This window comes from Myotis nattereri, assembly GCF_964212035.1.
Source record: "Myotis nattereri genome assembly, chromosome: 3".
Taxonomy (NCBI): Eukaryota; Metazoa; Chordata; class Mammalia; order Chiroptera; family Vespertilionidae; genus Myotis; species Myotis nattereri.
Window position 1 is genome coordinate 104,894,351 of NC_138077.1, and position 16,599 is coordinate 104,910,949.

Genomic DNA, 16,599 nt, shown 5'->3' on the forward strand with positions numbered 1-16,599 from the left:
TTTTTACCTTCACCATCTCATTTTCCTTTTGTCCTCATTCTTTCATTTTTTAATCTGAGTGAATTATGTAAACTTACTTAAATCCTTTCTGAAGCAAGGGAGTACTTAAGATACTAATTAAGCAAACAGAAACAAAAAATTAAAAAGCAAACATTACCTTTATATCAAAATTACAATCAAGTCTTCTAATTAACACGATGAAAGTGCCCGATGAATTGTCTTTTAGTGGTGGAGGCACTATGGGTTCACAGGCATTCTCCGGTTTTGAGTTAATCAAAAAACCCTGAAAAAAGAATTGGTAGTAAATTTTTTCTCTGTTAAACCAAAAAAAATCAATTCAACTTGCTTCTATGAACATGTTTTGAATTTGTTTCATGTGTTTTGCATTATGCTAGATGAATTATCTGGCAAAACAACAGCTCTTATCCCCCAATTGCTCACAATCCCAGAGCTTCTAAGTACTGCTTAGTTTCATAAGCATTTAGATTTTTTAAGTAAGATCTGTTTTTGCAATTAATATTTTTTAAAATGTCACAAAGAAGCCCATTTCCCCAAGACAATCACTATTAGCATCTTGGTATATTTCCCAACAATGACTGACATTTCTAAAACAAAGCAAATACTTTTTTAAAATTAACTTTTTGCATAGTCTCAATCATTTATTTATTTATTTATTTAAAATCAACTCTAACATTTATTTTGTTATCAAACAATGAAAATGAACAGAATTTCTAGAAATTTATTCTATAGAAACACTAACCTCAATTAGCAAAGGCATATGTAGAAAAATGGTTCCTGCAACATTTTTAATAGCAAAAATTTAAAAACATACACATCAATAAGGCAGCCATTTAAAAATTATAATAAATTCATACAACAAAAAATAATGAAGTCATTAAAGTCATTTAGTCATTCTGTGATGATAAAACAATTAAATGCATATACATTAAATTGGAAAGATGTCCACAAGATAATTATTAACTTAAAATAGCAAGTTGCTTTTCCAAAACTACAAGATGGTTTGACATCAGAAAATGTATTAAAAAAGTAACATTAGTATAATAAATGTTATTAATATTAAATGTTATAGTAATATATATTAATAAATGTTTGATACATAGTTATATTAATAGATTAAAACAGAAAAACCAAATGACTATGTCAACAGATATAAAACACAATAAACGCATAAAGATTATCAAATTCATTAAATCCATTTATAAAAAGAAATGAAACAATTAAACCTATGACACACTGACTTAATAATAATCTCTATGGTCTAGCAGTCACACCAACCATCTATTCCACAGAATTTGGTAATTCCTCCTGCCTTAAGTTTCATTGCTTAGCTTGTGATAGGGAATGCTTTTGCACATTTCAGGAATAAAATGCAGCATACCTTTATTTACTCAGAATAGTTGCCCTTCTTGATTCCATAAAGCATTTGGTTTTTACTAGAACTGTGGTTATCATTCCAATGAATACTTAGTTCACTCATGTTAAATTTACATCCTTTTCTGCACCTTTATGCACACAAACTTTTTGCTTTAATGCCAAAACACATAGTACATACAGTTAAAGATACTTATAACAGCAATTAAAATGAATCTGTACTATTAAGGCATATAACTAAATTGAAGTGAAGAAAACATGAGCAGCTACGGCCAAATTCCCTGGTGATGACAGGTCCATCATGACTGCCACCTGATGGACATCAATTGAAAGACTTCCCAATGTCAGAGATGTTAAAACATGGGGTAAGAAAATGCTTTTTTTTAACCCTCCCCTGAGGATATATTGGTTTTTTTATTGTTTCAGAGAGAGAAAGGGAGGAAGAAAAGGGGAAGGTGAAGAGAGAGAGACATCCATGTGAGAAAGTTGCCTCCCATTGATGCCCCGACTGGGGATAGAACCCAAAATCTAGGTATGTGCCCGGGCCAGAAATCAAACCCACAACCTTTTGGTGTACAAGGACAACACTCCAACCAATTGAACTATCAGGCCAGGGCTGAAATGCATCTTAGAATTAATAAATTTATATGTACCGACAAAAAAAAGGGGTCTGCAAATGGTCTTTGCTTTTGCCTCAGTGTGACTCAATGGTTAAGTGTCGACCCATGCACCAGGAGGCCTCAGGTTTGATTCCAGTCAGGCCACATGCCCAGGTTGCAGGATCAATCCCCAGTGGGGTGGGGGCGGGGGGGGGGGGGAAGGGTCATGCAGAAGGCAGCCTATGGATGTTGATGCTTCGATGTTTCTCTCTCTTCCTCTCCCTTCCTCTCCCTAAAATCAATCAAAAGATTTTTTTCTTAAAAAAGGTATTTGTTTTTAATCATTTCTATATTGTTAAATGTGTTATGACAAGCATGTGTTATTTTTTTTATTTTATTATATTTTTAACCCTCACTCAAGAACGTTTTCACTGATTTTTTTTTTTTTTAAGAAAGAGAGGAAGGAAGAGAGAGAACCATCAATGTTAAAGAGAAGCATCGATCGGCCACTTCATGTACGCACCCCGGCCAGGGAACAAACCCACAACCTAGGCATGTGCCCTGACCAGGAATCAAACCCACGACCTTTTCGTGTATGGGATGATGCTCCAACCAAATGAGCACCCAATCAGGGCAGCATGTATTATTTTCAAACTTAAAATTTATAAAAATACACATAACCTAAAAGTACAAAGAACTAGCATTAGTGAAAAACTGAATTTTTAAAAAACTCTTAAATTATTAAACATTACCTTCCTGATGATTATGCTAAAAAAGAATAACTTCCTAAAATAGCTTACTAATTTCTATTCTTCCCTCAGAGGTGAGTCACTTAGAACTAATGCAAATTTACTTTCATTGATCCACAAAGTCTCTGAGGTAGGGTGATAATGAGTTTTGCCAATTAATTGGCAGAAGGCCTTTGAATAGGAGTGGCCAAGAAGATGCTGCCTTAAGCCAGATCCACATGCCTAGAGCCACCCTCTAGGGCCAATCCATTATTAAAAGGATACTTGCTCCACGATCAAGAACCCTCCTTATCTCTATCTTCTGAAGGGGGTCCTTTATGCCAATACAAAGGAAACCGAAAAAAACTACCAATGCCTAGGATACTCAGAAACTGGATGCCCACCTTCTCTTTGCTGTTATAATTCTGTGATGATTAAACAAAGTTCTGGACAAACATAGTGCATGTATACTGGCACCTCAATTATCATCAACTGCATAATGCAGTAAGTTTACAGTATATTATGTTGGTTTTTAAAAAGCATTTATGACTATACATAAAGCAAAGTGCACAAAATGTAATTTTTCAGCTTGATGTGTTTTCTGACATACCTGAATCAGGACATAGAACATGAACAGCATTCCAGAAGTTCCCTTCATGCTCCCTGCCATTCATTCACTGCTCCCCAACCCAATCCCCAATGTCACTGCAGAAACATCTAAGAGCATAGATTCGTTTTGGCTCAATCTAACACGTAACAGAAACAGAACCATACAGTACAGTAAATGCCCTTTTAGAGTTCTTTCTCTCAGTGCCATATTTGTGAGATTCATTCTACTGTTGACCAACCATACTGTTGAGATATACTTAGTAAATTTTTCCATTTTCATTTCTATGTAGTATTATTACATTCTGTGAGTAAGCCAAAACTTATTCTAGAGTTGATGAGCATTTGGATAATTTCTAGGTTATTGCAAATAGTGCTGTTATAAATATTCTAGTACAAGTCTTTTCATGAACACATGTATATGTCTGTGAAGTATGTGCATTGAAATAGAACCATAGGCTATCCAGCAGGATCATGGGGTATTAAGCTTTAGTAAACACCACCAAGCAGTTTTCCAAGGTAATTTGGGTTACTCTTTTCAACGAAACAATATAAATATAAAAATCATACAAATATAATTTTGCTTTAGTGCTTCAGAGGGTTTTCAGAATTGCAATATTTTGGGGTAAACATTAGGGAAAATTACTTTTGTTGATAAATTACACTGGTTAATAAAGTCATAAAGAGATAATTCAATGAAGTGGTTTTGTTTAAAAGACTGTTTCAGCCTGAAAAGTAGACTTCAGATTTCACTGAATGTCAAACTATGTAATGAGTAAAATGAAGAATATATAGTGATAATGTCAATAAAAATGCTAAAAGCAAGGTAGCTAAGCATCTTTGCCTTCATTAGAGTATAAAAGTAAAAGCAGGGCCCTGACTGGTTTGGCTCTCTGGTTAGGAGCGTCAGCCCACAGACTGGAGGGTTTCTGGTTTGATTCCCCGTCAAAGGCACATACCTTGGTTGCATGCTCAATCCCCAACCCTGGTCAGGCTGAGTGCGGGAGGCAATCAATCGATGTGTCTAACATCAATGTCTCTTCTCTCTCTCTCTCTCTCTCTCTCTCTCTCTCTCTCTCTCTCTCTCTCTCTCTCTCCCGCCACCCCTCCCTCCCTTCTACTCTGTCTAAAATCAACGGGGAAATATCACTGGGTGAGGATTTTTTAAAAAGTAAAAGCAGGGCTGTAAGTGTTGCTCAGTGATTGAGTGTTGACCTATGAACCAGGAGGTCACGGTTAGATTCTGGGTCTCAGCACATGCCTGGGTTGCAGGCTCAATCCTCAGTAGAGGGCGTGCAGGAGGCAGCCAATTGATGATTCTCTCTCATCACTGAGGTTTCTATTTCTCTCTCTTCCTCTCCCTTCATCTCTGAAATCAATAAAAACATATTTTTTTAAAAAAAGTAAAAGCAGGAAGAGGAGAAGTGATAAACTGGTGTCTCAGTGAATACCTGAAGTTATGAATTAATAACTGCAGTAACATCAAACAGTTAACATTTGGTGAGCCATGGCACTCAGTACTCTGTGTCAGCACTATGCCCTTTAAATGTTCTAATTCAGTTCATCTTTGCAACCCTATGAGATAATTACTATTATTATTATCATCCCTACTTTAAAGATGAGGAATCATCTAAGTCTCAAAAAAAGGTAATCTGCCCAAGGTTACACATAATGCAATCCCCAGAAAGTCTGACTCCAGATGCTATGTTCTCAACCACTATGCTATACTGCCTCCACAAGATAAAAAAAAAAAAAAAAAAAAAAAAAAAAAAGTGGGTGAAGAGCAAAATGGAAAACAAGAAGAGGAATGGACATTTACAACAATGAACAAGCAAAAATGTTAGTCTAAGGGGAAATTAAGGCTGATTCCAAAATTTTATACAAATACTTCAAATGATGAAGACGTCAACCTTATGCCCTGGCTGGGTGGGGGGCTCAGTTGTTAAAGCATCAACCCATATACCAAAGGTTGCAGGTTTGATTCCTGCCTGGTCAGGACACATATCTTGGTTGTGGGTTTGATCCCCAGTTAGGGTGTGCATGGGAGGCAACCAATCAATGTTTCTCTCTCTCTCTCTCTCTCTCTCTCTCTCTCTCTCTCTCTCTCTCTCTCTCTCTCACCCTTCCCCTCTCTGTAAAATCAATAAAAACATATCCTCAGGTGATGATAAAAAAAAAAAAAAAGATATCAACCTTTCTGTCACAATTTTTACAATCAAACCTAGACCAGTTATACTGATGAATCAGATGTTATCAGCTATCATTTTCCTACTGTGAGACAGATGATTTTTTTTGAGTGTTTAATTCAAACCTATATTTGCCATTTCTCAAATGTTAATCCATAGACCACTTTCTTGTTACACATGTGTACCAACAAAAACAAAAGGCAGAGAATCACTGCCATCCCTACAAAAGGAATGGCTCCTTTTCTAACATTCTTTAAAAATATACATTGTACAGTCTTTGCACCTCACCAAAGGAATAAATACACTGGCTTAGTTCTTCTCCCTGTTCAGCAAGGTCCACCAACTAACTGTTATAAGCCCTCTTCTTTTTTGATTTCTCCAGGGCTTTGTCCATGGTTTTCTTGTTCTCCCCTCAACATCTGGGACAGTATCACTTGCCCTTAGGTTTATGATTCAGTCCTACACCGGAGAAATGGAACCACTCGATGGGGCACTCGTCATTGTCACAGCTGATCATTTCTCCATAGAAGACCGGATTGCACAGACATTACGTGGGCTCGTTCGGGTTGATGGGAAAGTCTGCAGGGGATGCTTCCCTCTCTGCTTTGGTTTGCTTTCTTCTCCTTAGGCGTTCCTGAGGTGATGTCATCATGGTCCTGATTACTGGCTGCATTCTCCCAATTTTCACTGTTGCACTGTCTCAGAGACCTCTTGTTATTGGGCTTTTCTACCTGTGTGATTGTCTCATTCTTGGACTTATCCTGGCCGGCTTTGCCACTGTGGCCAGTGGTGTCATTGACCTCTTGAAGTTCCTCAAAGAGTTCCACGTGACTTTCCAGATCCTGTTCTCCACCAGCTCCACCATATGACTCTCAATCTGGATCTTCTCGTCTCCCAGGTCCTGGCTCCAGATCAGGGCTCTCTGAATGCAGTCCAACACTGTACTCTTTCAGTTGCTCTCCATCTCCTGATTAAACTTCTCATAATACTCATCTAGTTCCTTCAGGATTTCTTGGTATTTCCCATCAATCTCCAGCACCAGCAATACGTTTCTCTGCAAATCAAAAGGCAGAGACCCGATGGAGTCCAGGTAGCCCTCCACATAGTTCACCAGGTGGATCTGCTCCCCTTGGCAGGACTCAACATGGTTCACCGAGATCCCCGGCCACTCTGTGTGGCTTTCTGCTTCCTCCAGCCCCTGCCCCCTCAGAGCCCAGCCCTGCAAAATGCAAACCTCCCGCCCACCGGCATCCCCCCTCCTGCTCACTCCACCTGGCTACGTCTGTAACCATGCTGCCTGGCACAAGCACAGGTGGGCCGGGCCAGTGCTCCTCGCCTCAGGCACTGTGTGGGCGTGCAGATACGCTCCCAGGCGCAGGGGCCAGGGCCAGGCCAACCAAGAGTGCTGCCCACCGGCCATACTTGTCCAACATGGAAAACCCCGAGACGATTTTATTTATATCAATAAGTTCCTAGAATGCTAAAAATATCCACTGCCTTTTTCTCTAATTCTTTATTAGATCATTCTTTAAAAATCTACCAGTAACTTTCATATAATTCCTTATCTATATATAGAAAAGCCTAAGCAATCATTCGACCATTGGACCATTCCATGACATGCACTGACCACCAGGAGGTTAGCTTGCTGTTGGGGTCTGGCTGATCGGGATTGGGAGCGATGGGCCAGACATACACTGGAGCCCTCCTGAGGTCCCTCCTCGGCCCCGATAGTGCACAGGTGTGAGGGACCCCATCAGTGCATGAATCTGTGCACCAGGCTTCTAGTTTACAAATAATTGGACATTATGCTCCTCTTATGAAGCAAAATATCCTTTAACTATAATTCATAGCATAGTAAGATTCTGTAACACTATGCTCTGCATACACTGGCTGCATTTCATGAGGGCTCTGTTTAAGCACTAGGATGGATAAGACTGAGGCTCTACCCTAGTAATATCTGAAAAGAACTAACAGACCCAAAAAGAGAAAAAAACAACAAAGAATAAGCAACATGTAGTACAACTGCATAGAACAGAGCAAATCTGCTCTATGGGAGGCAGTAACAGAAAAAGTGGTGTTTGTCTTGGTTCTTAAACTCTACTGTATTTCAGTTGGGTGCCAAAAACTGACCATCTACACTAATAAAAGAGAAACATGGTAATTGGCGTACGACCGCTACCCTTTTCATTGGCTAATCAGCAAGATATGCAAATTAACTGTCAGCCAAGATGGCGGCCAGCAGCCAGGCAGCTTGAAACTAACATGAGGCTTGCTAGCCTCAGTGACGGAGGATCGTTGGAGGAAACCAACGTTCCCCCGCTGTGGCTGCAGGCCTCTGAGCGGGCAGTTTAAGAAACATTGTAACAAATACCGCCGGACTTCAGCCAGCAGATTTGCAACATTGTAAGCAAAGGCCAGAAACCTACTTTCAGCCGCGGAGGCCTAAGAGCTGGAGTCAAGCCTCAAGGTAAAGCTGGCCCAGAATAAAAAAAGAAAAGAAAAAAAGGAGTGGTTGGGAACTTCAGTCACTCCCAGCCTGAAAACAGCCCTCAGCCCCTCACCCAGACTGGCCAGGCACCCCAGTGGGGACCCCCACCCTGATCCAGGACACCCTTCAGGGCAAACCAGCCAGCCCCACCCATGCACTAGGCTTCTACCCTATATAGTAAAAGGGTAATATGCCTCCCGGCACCAGGATCAGCGTGACAGGAGGCAGTGCCCAAACCCCCTGATCGCCCTGCGGCTCTGTGTGTGACAGGGGGAGGGGCCCCAACGCCCTGAGCAGCCCTGCTCTGTGCCTGATAGGGGGGAGCTCCCCAACCGCCCCCCCCCCCACGGGCCCTGCTCTGTGTGTGATGGGGTAGAGCCATAACCTCCCCATCAGCCCTGCCCTGAGTGTGAGAGTGGTGGGGCCCCAACCCCCTGATCGGCCCTGCTCTGTGGGTGATAGAGGGCGGTGCCCCAAGCCCCTGATGGGCCCTGCTCTGTGTGTGACGGGGGCAGCGCCCCAACCCTGACTGGCCCTGCTCTGTGCGTGACAGGGGTTGGCGCCGCAACCTCCCCATCGACCCTGCCTTGAGTGTGACAGGGGACGGTGCCCCAACCCCCCAATTGGCCCTACCCAGAGCGTGACTGAAGGTGGCATCACAACCTCCCAATCTGCCCTGCTCTGTGCATGATGGGGTGGCGCCCCAGCTCCCCAATCGGCCCTGCTCTGAGCCCGACCAGGGGCTGCACCTAGGGATTGGGCCTGCCCTCTGCCACCCGGGAGCAGGCCTAAGCCAGCAGGTCCTTATCTCCGGAGGGGTCCCAGACTGGGAGAGGGCACAGGCCGGGCTGAAGGAACTCCCCTCCCCCCCGAGTGCACAAATTTTTGTGGACCGGGCCTCTAGTAGTACTATAAATGACCTACCAATATAACAACAAGTAGTATGCTCCTATTAGCGTTAAATACAGATTGATTATCTATACAAGCATTTACATAAATATATACACACACATATCTACACACACACACCACGGCATATATTCTAGAAAACAGGTCTAAAATACTGTATACCAAAATTTTAACAGTGGCTAGTCCAGAATAATATAATCATAGGTGATTTCCACTTTCTTCTTTATACCTTTTGAATAGTCTAAACCCTGTACAAATGAATATGTACAGGTTTTCTGATGAGGAATAGTAATAAATATTTTCATTCTTAAAATAAAATCACCTTATTAAATACTTTGTGCTGTAATCATATATTACTATTTTCTTACCTTTAAACCTTCAGCTGGAAGTCTATAACCAAATCTTGCTGGAAGGTCATCAAATGTCTGAGACACATTTTCAAAATTATACTAAATGTAAAATTAGAAACAATCCAGTTACAACCAACTTAAACATCACATCAAAAACAAAAAGTTTATTAAATTATTTGAGTTTTCATTTCCACAATTCTGATTTATTATCACAGTTTATTATAAGAAAAATAATTTTATAAATGCGCATCCACTAAAATAGCAAAGAATACATACAATTTACTACATATACAGCTGCTTAAATTGGATTCTGATTTCATATAATAATTAAACAACAGCAATAATTCTATAACATTAAACTGCCCACTATTTTCTGAGTTTTTCCCCACAGACAATACCCTAGCAAGAGATTTTCTAGAAAGATTATTTCCCAGCAGGATTCCACTTTATTTTCTCTATATTATAGGGTATGACTTATTGGAAGAGATTTACAGGATTTCTGGCCCTTGCTATGAAAAATGCATTTTCCCCAAAGCAAGGAAGAGTATCAAATCCTACTTTTAAAGCATTGTTATTTTTTATATAATCTGAACATTTTTATCTAGGGCTAAACAATGAAAGGATTAAACTGAATGAAGTACATATATACAGAAAACCTATTTTAACAACTTTCCCCTTCCTTATCGATATAGATTCCTATGCTAAAATATTTATCAGTCCTCTACCAAAACAGAACAAAACAAAACAAGTAAATAGTAAATAAGTAACTTTAGAAACACAGACAAAACCTGTATGGTGCATTAGAAGTTCAGATAGTTGCCATAAACTGTAGGCAAAAAAAATCAAACATATTTGTTTGAATATACATAAAAAGAATGGAACAAAGCAAGACTGTTATGTATAGATAAAAAAGGATAGAAGGATCAAGCAAAACTTAAATATTCATAAACATGGATTAGGTCGCACATCCAGGTTGATGGCTATATCATCCCTAAATCAAACACCTACTGGTGATCCCCATTCTAGCTTCATGTGTCATATGCCAGAGACATGCAGATAAATAGCTCTTCAGGTTAACAGCAAGTTACAGCTGTGTTCACATGCAAATACCTCACATCTCTCCCATAGAGCAAGCAAAGGTTGGATCCAGACACCTTCCATCTGTCAAGTCCCCTTGCTAACCTCAGCTCAGACCCTGGTAACCACCCTGTCACCAAGGAAAGCTAATGCAGCAGAGAGAGACTGGACAAACTGATGACAGTAACACAGGACTCAGGCAGTATGGTTCTTACATTCCACTTGTACCCTATCCCAAGTGTCTCAGCATATCCATCTATTCCCTGTACTTCTCACCGTATGTTTGTAATTAATTCAATAAACTGTGTGATTCAAGCAACTGAATTTAGTCTCTGAACCTATCCATTGTGTCACCTCTGGAATAGTCAGCCTGGGGTTATACTTGGAGGTCAGCGCTGCTTCTGAGTAATTTCCTACTGTAACACTAATTCATCTTTGCAGAGTGCACTAGGATTACAAAGTGCTTTAGAGTCACAAAGTGCTATTATATCCATCACCACATGTATCATTTAATCTCTAAGTAAAAGACCTTTCTTTAATTGATTTAATTCAATTATGATCAGCTCTGTGTTGAATTTGAGAAACTCATTTAACACTTCCAAGGCCAAAGACACTACTGTAAAATAAAGAAACTGATCTAGATCAACATAGATAGACCAAAGAAAAATACAAATGCGTGCCAACAGTACTTTTTTATACTGAAGTATTTTTTTTTTATCATTTCCTATTATTGAAGAGTTTCACTTTTTTATTAGAAGTTCAGAAATAAAATATCTGCCTTGACCTACATAGTACTTGTAATACTAGGACTTGGAATCAGTTGTGTTACTGAGTGAAACCCATTTTGAAATTACTTTGTCTTTTCTTTTTTTTTTTCTTTTTTTTTTAATATATTTTTTATTGATATTTTACAGAGAGGAAGGGAGAGAGATAGAGAGTCAGAAACATCGATGAGAGAGAAACATCAATCAGCCGCCTCCTGCACATCCCCCACTGGGGATGTGCCCGCAACCCAGGTACATGCCCTTGACCGGAATCGAACCTGGGACCTTTCAGTCCGCAGGCTGACGCTCTATCCACTGAGCCAAACCGGTTTTGGCACTTTGTCTTTTCTTAATAGCAAAATAAGGATTGCCTCACACTGCCTCTTATAGTCCCACTAGAGGCCCAGTGCACAAAATTCGTGCACGGGTAGGGTCCCTAGTGGTTGCCGGCTGCCAGCAGGGGCCTTCCTTCATTCCGCGCCATCCCCTGTGGTCAGCGCACGTCATAGCGAGCGATCAAACTCCCGGTCAGTCAAACTCCCGAGGGGGCACTTTGCATATTTTTTATATACATATTTTAGAGGCCCGGTGCACGAAATTCGTGCACTGAAGGGGGGTCCCCCAGCCTGGCCTGTGCCCTCTCACAGTGTGGGAGCCCCACAATCAATCACCCCACAGAGGTAGGCCTTGCCCACCCATCCAGGGCTCCTCGATAGATTGCCCCAAAGAGGTAGGCCAGAGCTGCGGGACCCGCCTCCGCACTGGGCACACAGCGTCAAGCCTCTGCCCACCCACGTGCACACACAGCCCCGCCCACCCACATGTGCCCACTGCACACACAGCCTCCTGGAGATTGCTCGTTACAGCATGAGGGCATCACCGCATGAGGGTGTCACAACCACATAGGCTTTTATTAATAGGATAGATAAATTGTTTAAAAAAAAAAACAGTTCTTATCATGAATACGAGAAATGGAAACATCTTTAGCACAAAGTGCTTTACATTTTTACTACTGAGGGGAGACTGCTGCTCCTGAAATTAAAGCATGTTCACTACTAAAATGTTTGAATTAGAAAATAAAGTCACTCCTCTCAGGAATCCCATCTGCAGTGATTACCACGTATAACAGTTTTAATGCACATATTTTGAAAAGGTCTTTTCCTAAGCCAATTCTCCTCTTTGACAGCAGCCTTAATAGAAAGTTTCATTTAATTTAGAAAGTAACGATTATTGAGCATTTATGACATCATTGTTAGGTTGGAGAGAGCCCAGAATCGGATACATGCAGACATGTGATGAGATAATAGACTCCCCCTGGCATGTCTAGCAGATCAGCATGCCAGACACAGATACTGGCTTCTCCCTGAATCAACACTGACCCCCACACAGATACTGACTCCTTCCTGAACACCTTGCTGATCCCCTGCAGCTGAAACTTCCCCAACTGAATACCTCAGCTCATGTCCCCGCCCCTCACCCAACCACAGTATAAAAAAAGTGCCCCCTCCCTGTTGGCGTGAATCCACGTGCCCTGTCCTTGGGGGTACATGGGTCTCCCCTTTCTTTTCTGATTCACTCGACTCTTTATTTCTTATGCCGCCTCCTGAGCCACCTAACCTAACAATCATGATAAACACTTAACAGGTATTCACTTATTTAATTCTTACAACAACCCTATAAAGTCAGTCACTATTATCTTCATCCTCATTTTAGAGAGAGACCACAGATGTTGAAAATAACTGGCTTTAGTAAATTAGAGGAACCAGGATTCTAATTTATGCAGTCTGGCCCCAGAACCCTGACTCTTAACCCATTGCCCTACATTGTCTCTCATACAGTCTCATTTTCATAAAAAGTAAAGTGAGACTTAAGAGACGTTAAATTTAGCTCAGATTCTAACTCAACTGCTAGAGCTACCATGCTGTGTAATCCAATCCATTCACACCACTGGGTGCTACTCTCCTATTCTGCCCATTGGCCTGCACAAGCACCTACCAAGCAACGAATTCTGTCCCTGACAAATCTCTTCAACAGAATCAAAAAGCAGATTGGGAGTAAACCAAAACTGGGTTGTTTGACTCACTCTAAAACAATATAAGATGGATACTACTTCTCAATAAAATCATGGCCCTACTCAAAGCTAACAAGTCACTTGTAGCTTATGAGCCTCAGAACATTCAACATTGATCTGGTTATCTCTAAAGTGTCATGCCCCTGCCAATTCTAAGGTTCCATGTTTCTATATACAAACCTACATAATAATTTCACATTTCCTTTGGATCAAAGGAAAGAGAAACGAGATAAGAGATGAAAAGAAAATGAATTGCTAACAGAAACAACAACAATCTAAAGTACCAAGGAATGAATACTACTAAAAGAAAACATAAAAGAACTAAATATCCAGTGAAAAGCTATTTATCAGTTCAAAGATTTACTGAATTCCTACTGTGTAACTTGCTCTAGGCATGAGACATAAGGTTTAGTAAGACAGTCCTGACTTCCAGGTACTCATGATCTAGGGAGCTTACTGACTAGCTAGCAACACACATAGTGGCATCTCCAATAGTCTCTTCTATTTTTGGCATTTGAATTCTCCCATTTAACTGTTAATATCCTGACAACAGTACAGCTGTCAGGATATTAACAATTAAATGGGAGAATCCAAATGCCAAAAATAAAATCATCTGGCATACAAATAGCAAGACTAAAACTGACTTTATCATTTCAAAGGCAGAATACTCATACTTATCCCAAAATGGAATTAGAATCAATCTTTACCAACTTATTGAAATCTGTGTTGCCGCAAACTCAGATTTCAAGGATATTCTCATTCAATTAAAAGGAAGAACTAATATTTTCTACCTCTTGACTCACTTCTTTTGAATAACTGTGTTACCACATCCAGTTCCTCAGTCTTTACAACCCGCTCCCCTCCAACTATCTCTGTACTCATGTCAGCCTTCCATCTTTTAGTGTCAGCACAAAGGCCAGATTTAAGCAACTCCCATTCCCCTCCTCCTCCTCCTCCTCCTTCTCCTCCTCCTCCTCCTCCTCCCCTCCCCCCCACCCCTCCTGCCATGAGCAACTCCCATGCTCACAGTTCCTTCACCAGATAACATCATACATTTCTCACTTACTTGCCTAAAGCACAGGGAACACTGATGGCAAGAACTGATTGTTCTTCTGTACTTAATATTTTGTTCTATCTCTATTAAAAAATTCACCTTGGGCAGTCTCATACATTGCTCAAGGGAGTGAGTGAAGGATGAAGAGAATGATAATTAGAAATGCAGATAAAACAGATAAAACATTTACTGTGTGTCAGATACTGTTCTAAGCAGTTTGCCTTACTTAATCATCACTATAACACCTCAGCATATAAAAGAAGGAACTGAGGAACTTACAGTGGCTAAGTAATTTGATCAAGATCACACAGTGGGGTACATCTACACAACGGAATACTACACTGCTGTAAAAAAGAAAGAACTCTTAACCATTCGCAAGAGCATGGATGGACCTGGAGAGCATTATGCTAAGCAAAATTAACCAAGCCAGAGAAAGATAAATATCACATGATCTCACTCATCTGTGGAATATGTTGAACAACATAAACTGATGGGAAAAAATAGATATAGATATAGAGACAGAGAAGCATCAAACAGACTGTCAAACTTCAGTGGGAAGGAAGGAGAGGGTGGGTGGTAAGAGATCAACCAAAGGACTTACATGCATGCATATAAGCATAACCAATGGACAAAGACACTAGGGGGGTGAGGGCATGTGCCAGGGGTGGGGTTGGCTGGGGAGAGGTCAATTGGCAACCGGTTGGCGACTGCTGCTTTAAACAATACAAAAAAAAAAAAAAAAAAAATCACACAGCGGTTCAGTTCCCAGAGCAGTCCACAGTCATTTAACCCATCATAGCTGAACCATAGAGTAACAATCCACTTCAGGTAAAAAGGAAAGAAAGACAACAAGGAGTGGCAGACATTAGAAAGAACAGAGAGAAGAGGAAGATGGAAGGAGGGAGAGAGGGGAGGAGGAAATGAAAGAAATCAAAGGAAAAAGGTAGACAACAAGAACTTCACCATTCATACATCCTCTACCTCATTTCAAAAGTTATCCCAGCCGAAACCGGTTTGGCTCAGTGGATAGAGCGTCGGCTTGCGGACTGAAAGGTCCCAGGTTCGATTCTGGTCAAGGGCATGTACCTGGGTTGCGGGCACATCCCCGGTAGGAGATGTGCAGGAGGCAGCTGATCGATGTTTCTCTCTCATTGATGTTTCTAACTCTCTATCTCTCTCCCTTCCTCTCTGTAAAAAATCAATAAAATATATTTAAAAAAAAAAAAAAAGTTATCCCAAAAATATTCCAAGCACTTTGGGGACTAATTTGGAGGAGAGATTTGAATAATAATGAACTCTTAATTCTGCTTCCATTCCAACTTAAAAAAAAAATCCACTTTTCTAGAAAATAATCTAATCAGCCAGTTCTCTCCTAAAGAGGGAAACAGAGGGTAAGAAATCTCATAGGAATTAGAATTGCTATGCCTTCAAAAGATAAGGTAGAGAAACCAGCTTCGTTTTCTCCCAGGCTCTACACTGATCCTAGACCATAAGTGCTACAGTATGCAGACACATGGCTGAGGACCACATCAAGCTTTGATCAGCAACAATTCCAACCCTTCTATTTCTCACCTAATGTCACTAAGCAAAAAGTAAAAACAGTAAACCTTAGCACAGTACCTAGAGTATAGATGTGCATGGGTACACACATGCACACACACACAGTTAATTCTTCTCTTTCTAGCTTCACAGAAATTAGAAATAGAAAACAGATACACTTCCCAGTTTAGAGGATAGTAAGACGCCTAGGAAGGACACCAAAGGTTTTGAGGAGCAATGTTCTCTAAAAATCTTTTCTAGCCATCATTACAGATAATACCATTGTGCTTTTTTTCTGACTCATTAACATTAATTTTAGCTTAATATTTTCTTTGTTAATCCTCACCAGAGGATTTTTTTTTTCCCCATTGATTTTCAGAGAGAGTGGAAGGGAGGGGAAGAGACAGAAACAACATCAATGGGTTGCCTCCCACGCATGCATGGGGATCCAGCCTGCAACCTACATATGTGCCCTTGACCAGAATTAAACCCAAGACCCTTCAGCCCACAGGCTGACCATCTAATCACTGAGCCAAACCAGGTAGGGCAGTTTAATATTTTCTATAGACATCTTGTACAATTTTAAAAAATAAAATTATTAAAGTCATTACATATATACTAATTATCAAGAAAAACAGTAAGATTCTAGAAATACACAGCATTTAGCTATACATGCATATGAGCACTCTTGGGAGCATGCACACTTGCAAGAATAACAACATCTATCAGGTATTTACTGTACATTAGATCTTACGTTAGATATTCAGCAGTAAAAAGATGAGTAAGGTCCCCCACTTTTAAGTAACAACTATGTGTATGTGCCCATATATTTTTAG

General features: G+C 40.5%; 1 protein-coding gene and 1 pseudogene across 6 annotated transcripts in view; both read right to left on the reverse strand.

Moving 5' to 3' along the window:
* RNF13 (ring finger protein 13) overlaps nucleotides 1-16,599 on the reverse strand; it is a 163,403-nt gene that overhangs the window by 111,388 nt on the left and 35,416 nt on the right. For all 5 annotated transcript variants that reach the window (XM_081087434.1, XM_081087437.1, XM_081087436.1 and 2 more), the window contains 2 exons: nucleotides 9,277-9,357; nucleotides 158-283 (listed from right to left, as the gene is read on the reverse strand). In XM_081087434.1, coding sequence (XP_080943560.1) covers nucleotides 158-283; nucleotides 9,277-9,357 — 207 coding nt within the window. The remainder of the gene's footprint in view (nucleotides 1-157; nucleotides 284-9,276; nucleotides 9,358-16,599) is intronic.
* On the reverse strand, nucleotides 5,855-6,657 carry LOC308516891 (inhibitor of growth protein 1-like; annotated as a pseudogene). Its single transcript has one exon. The product of its transcript is annotated as an inhibitor of growth protein 1-like (transcript).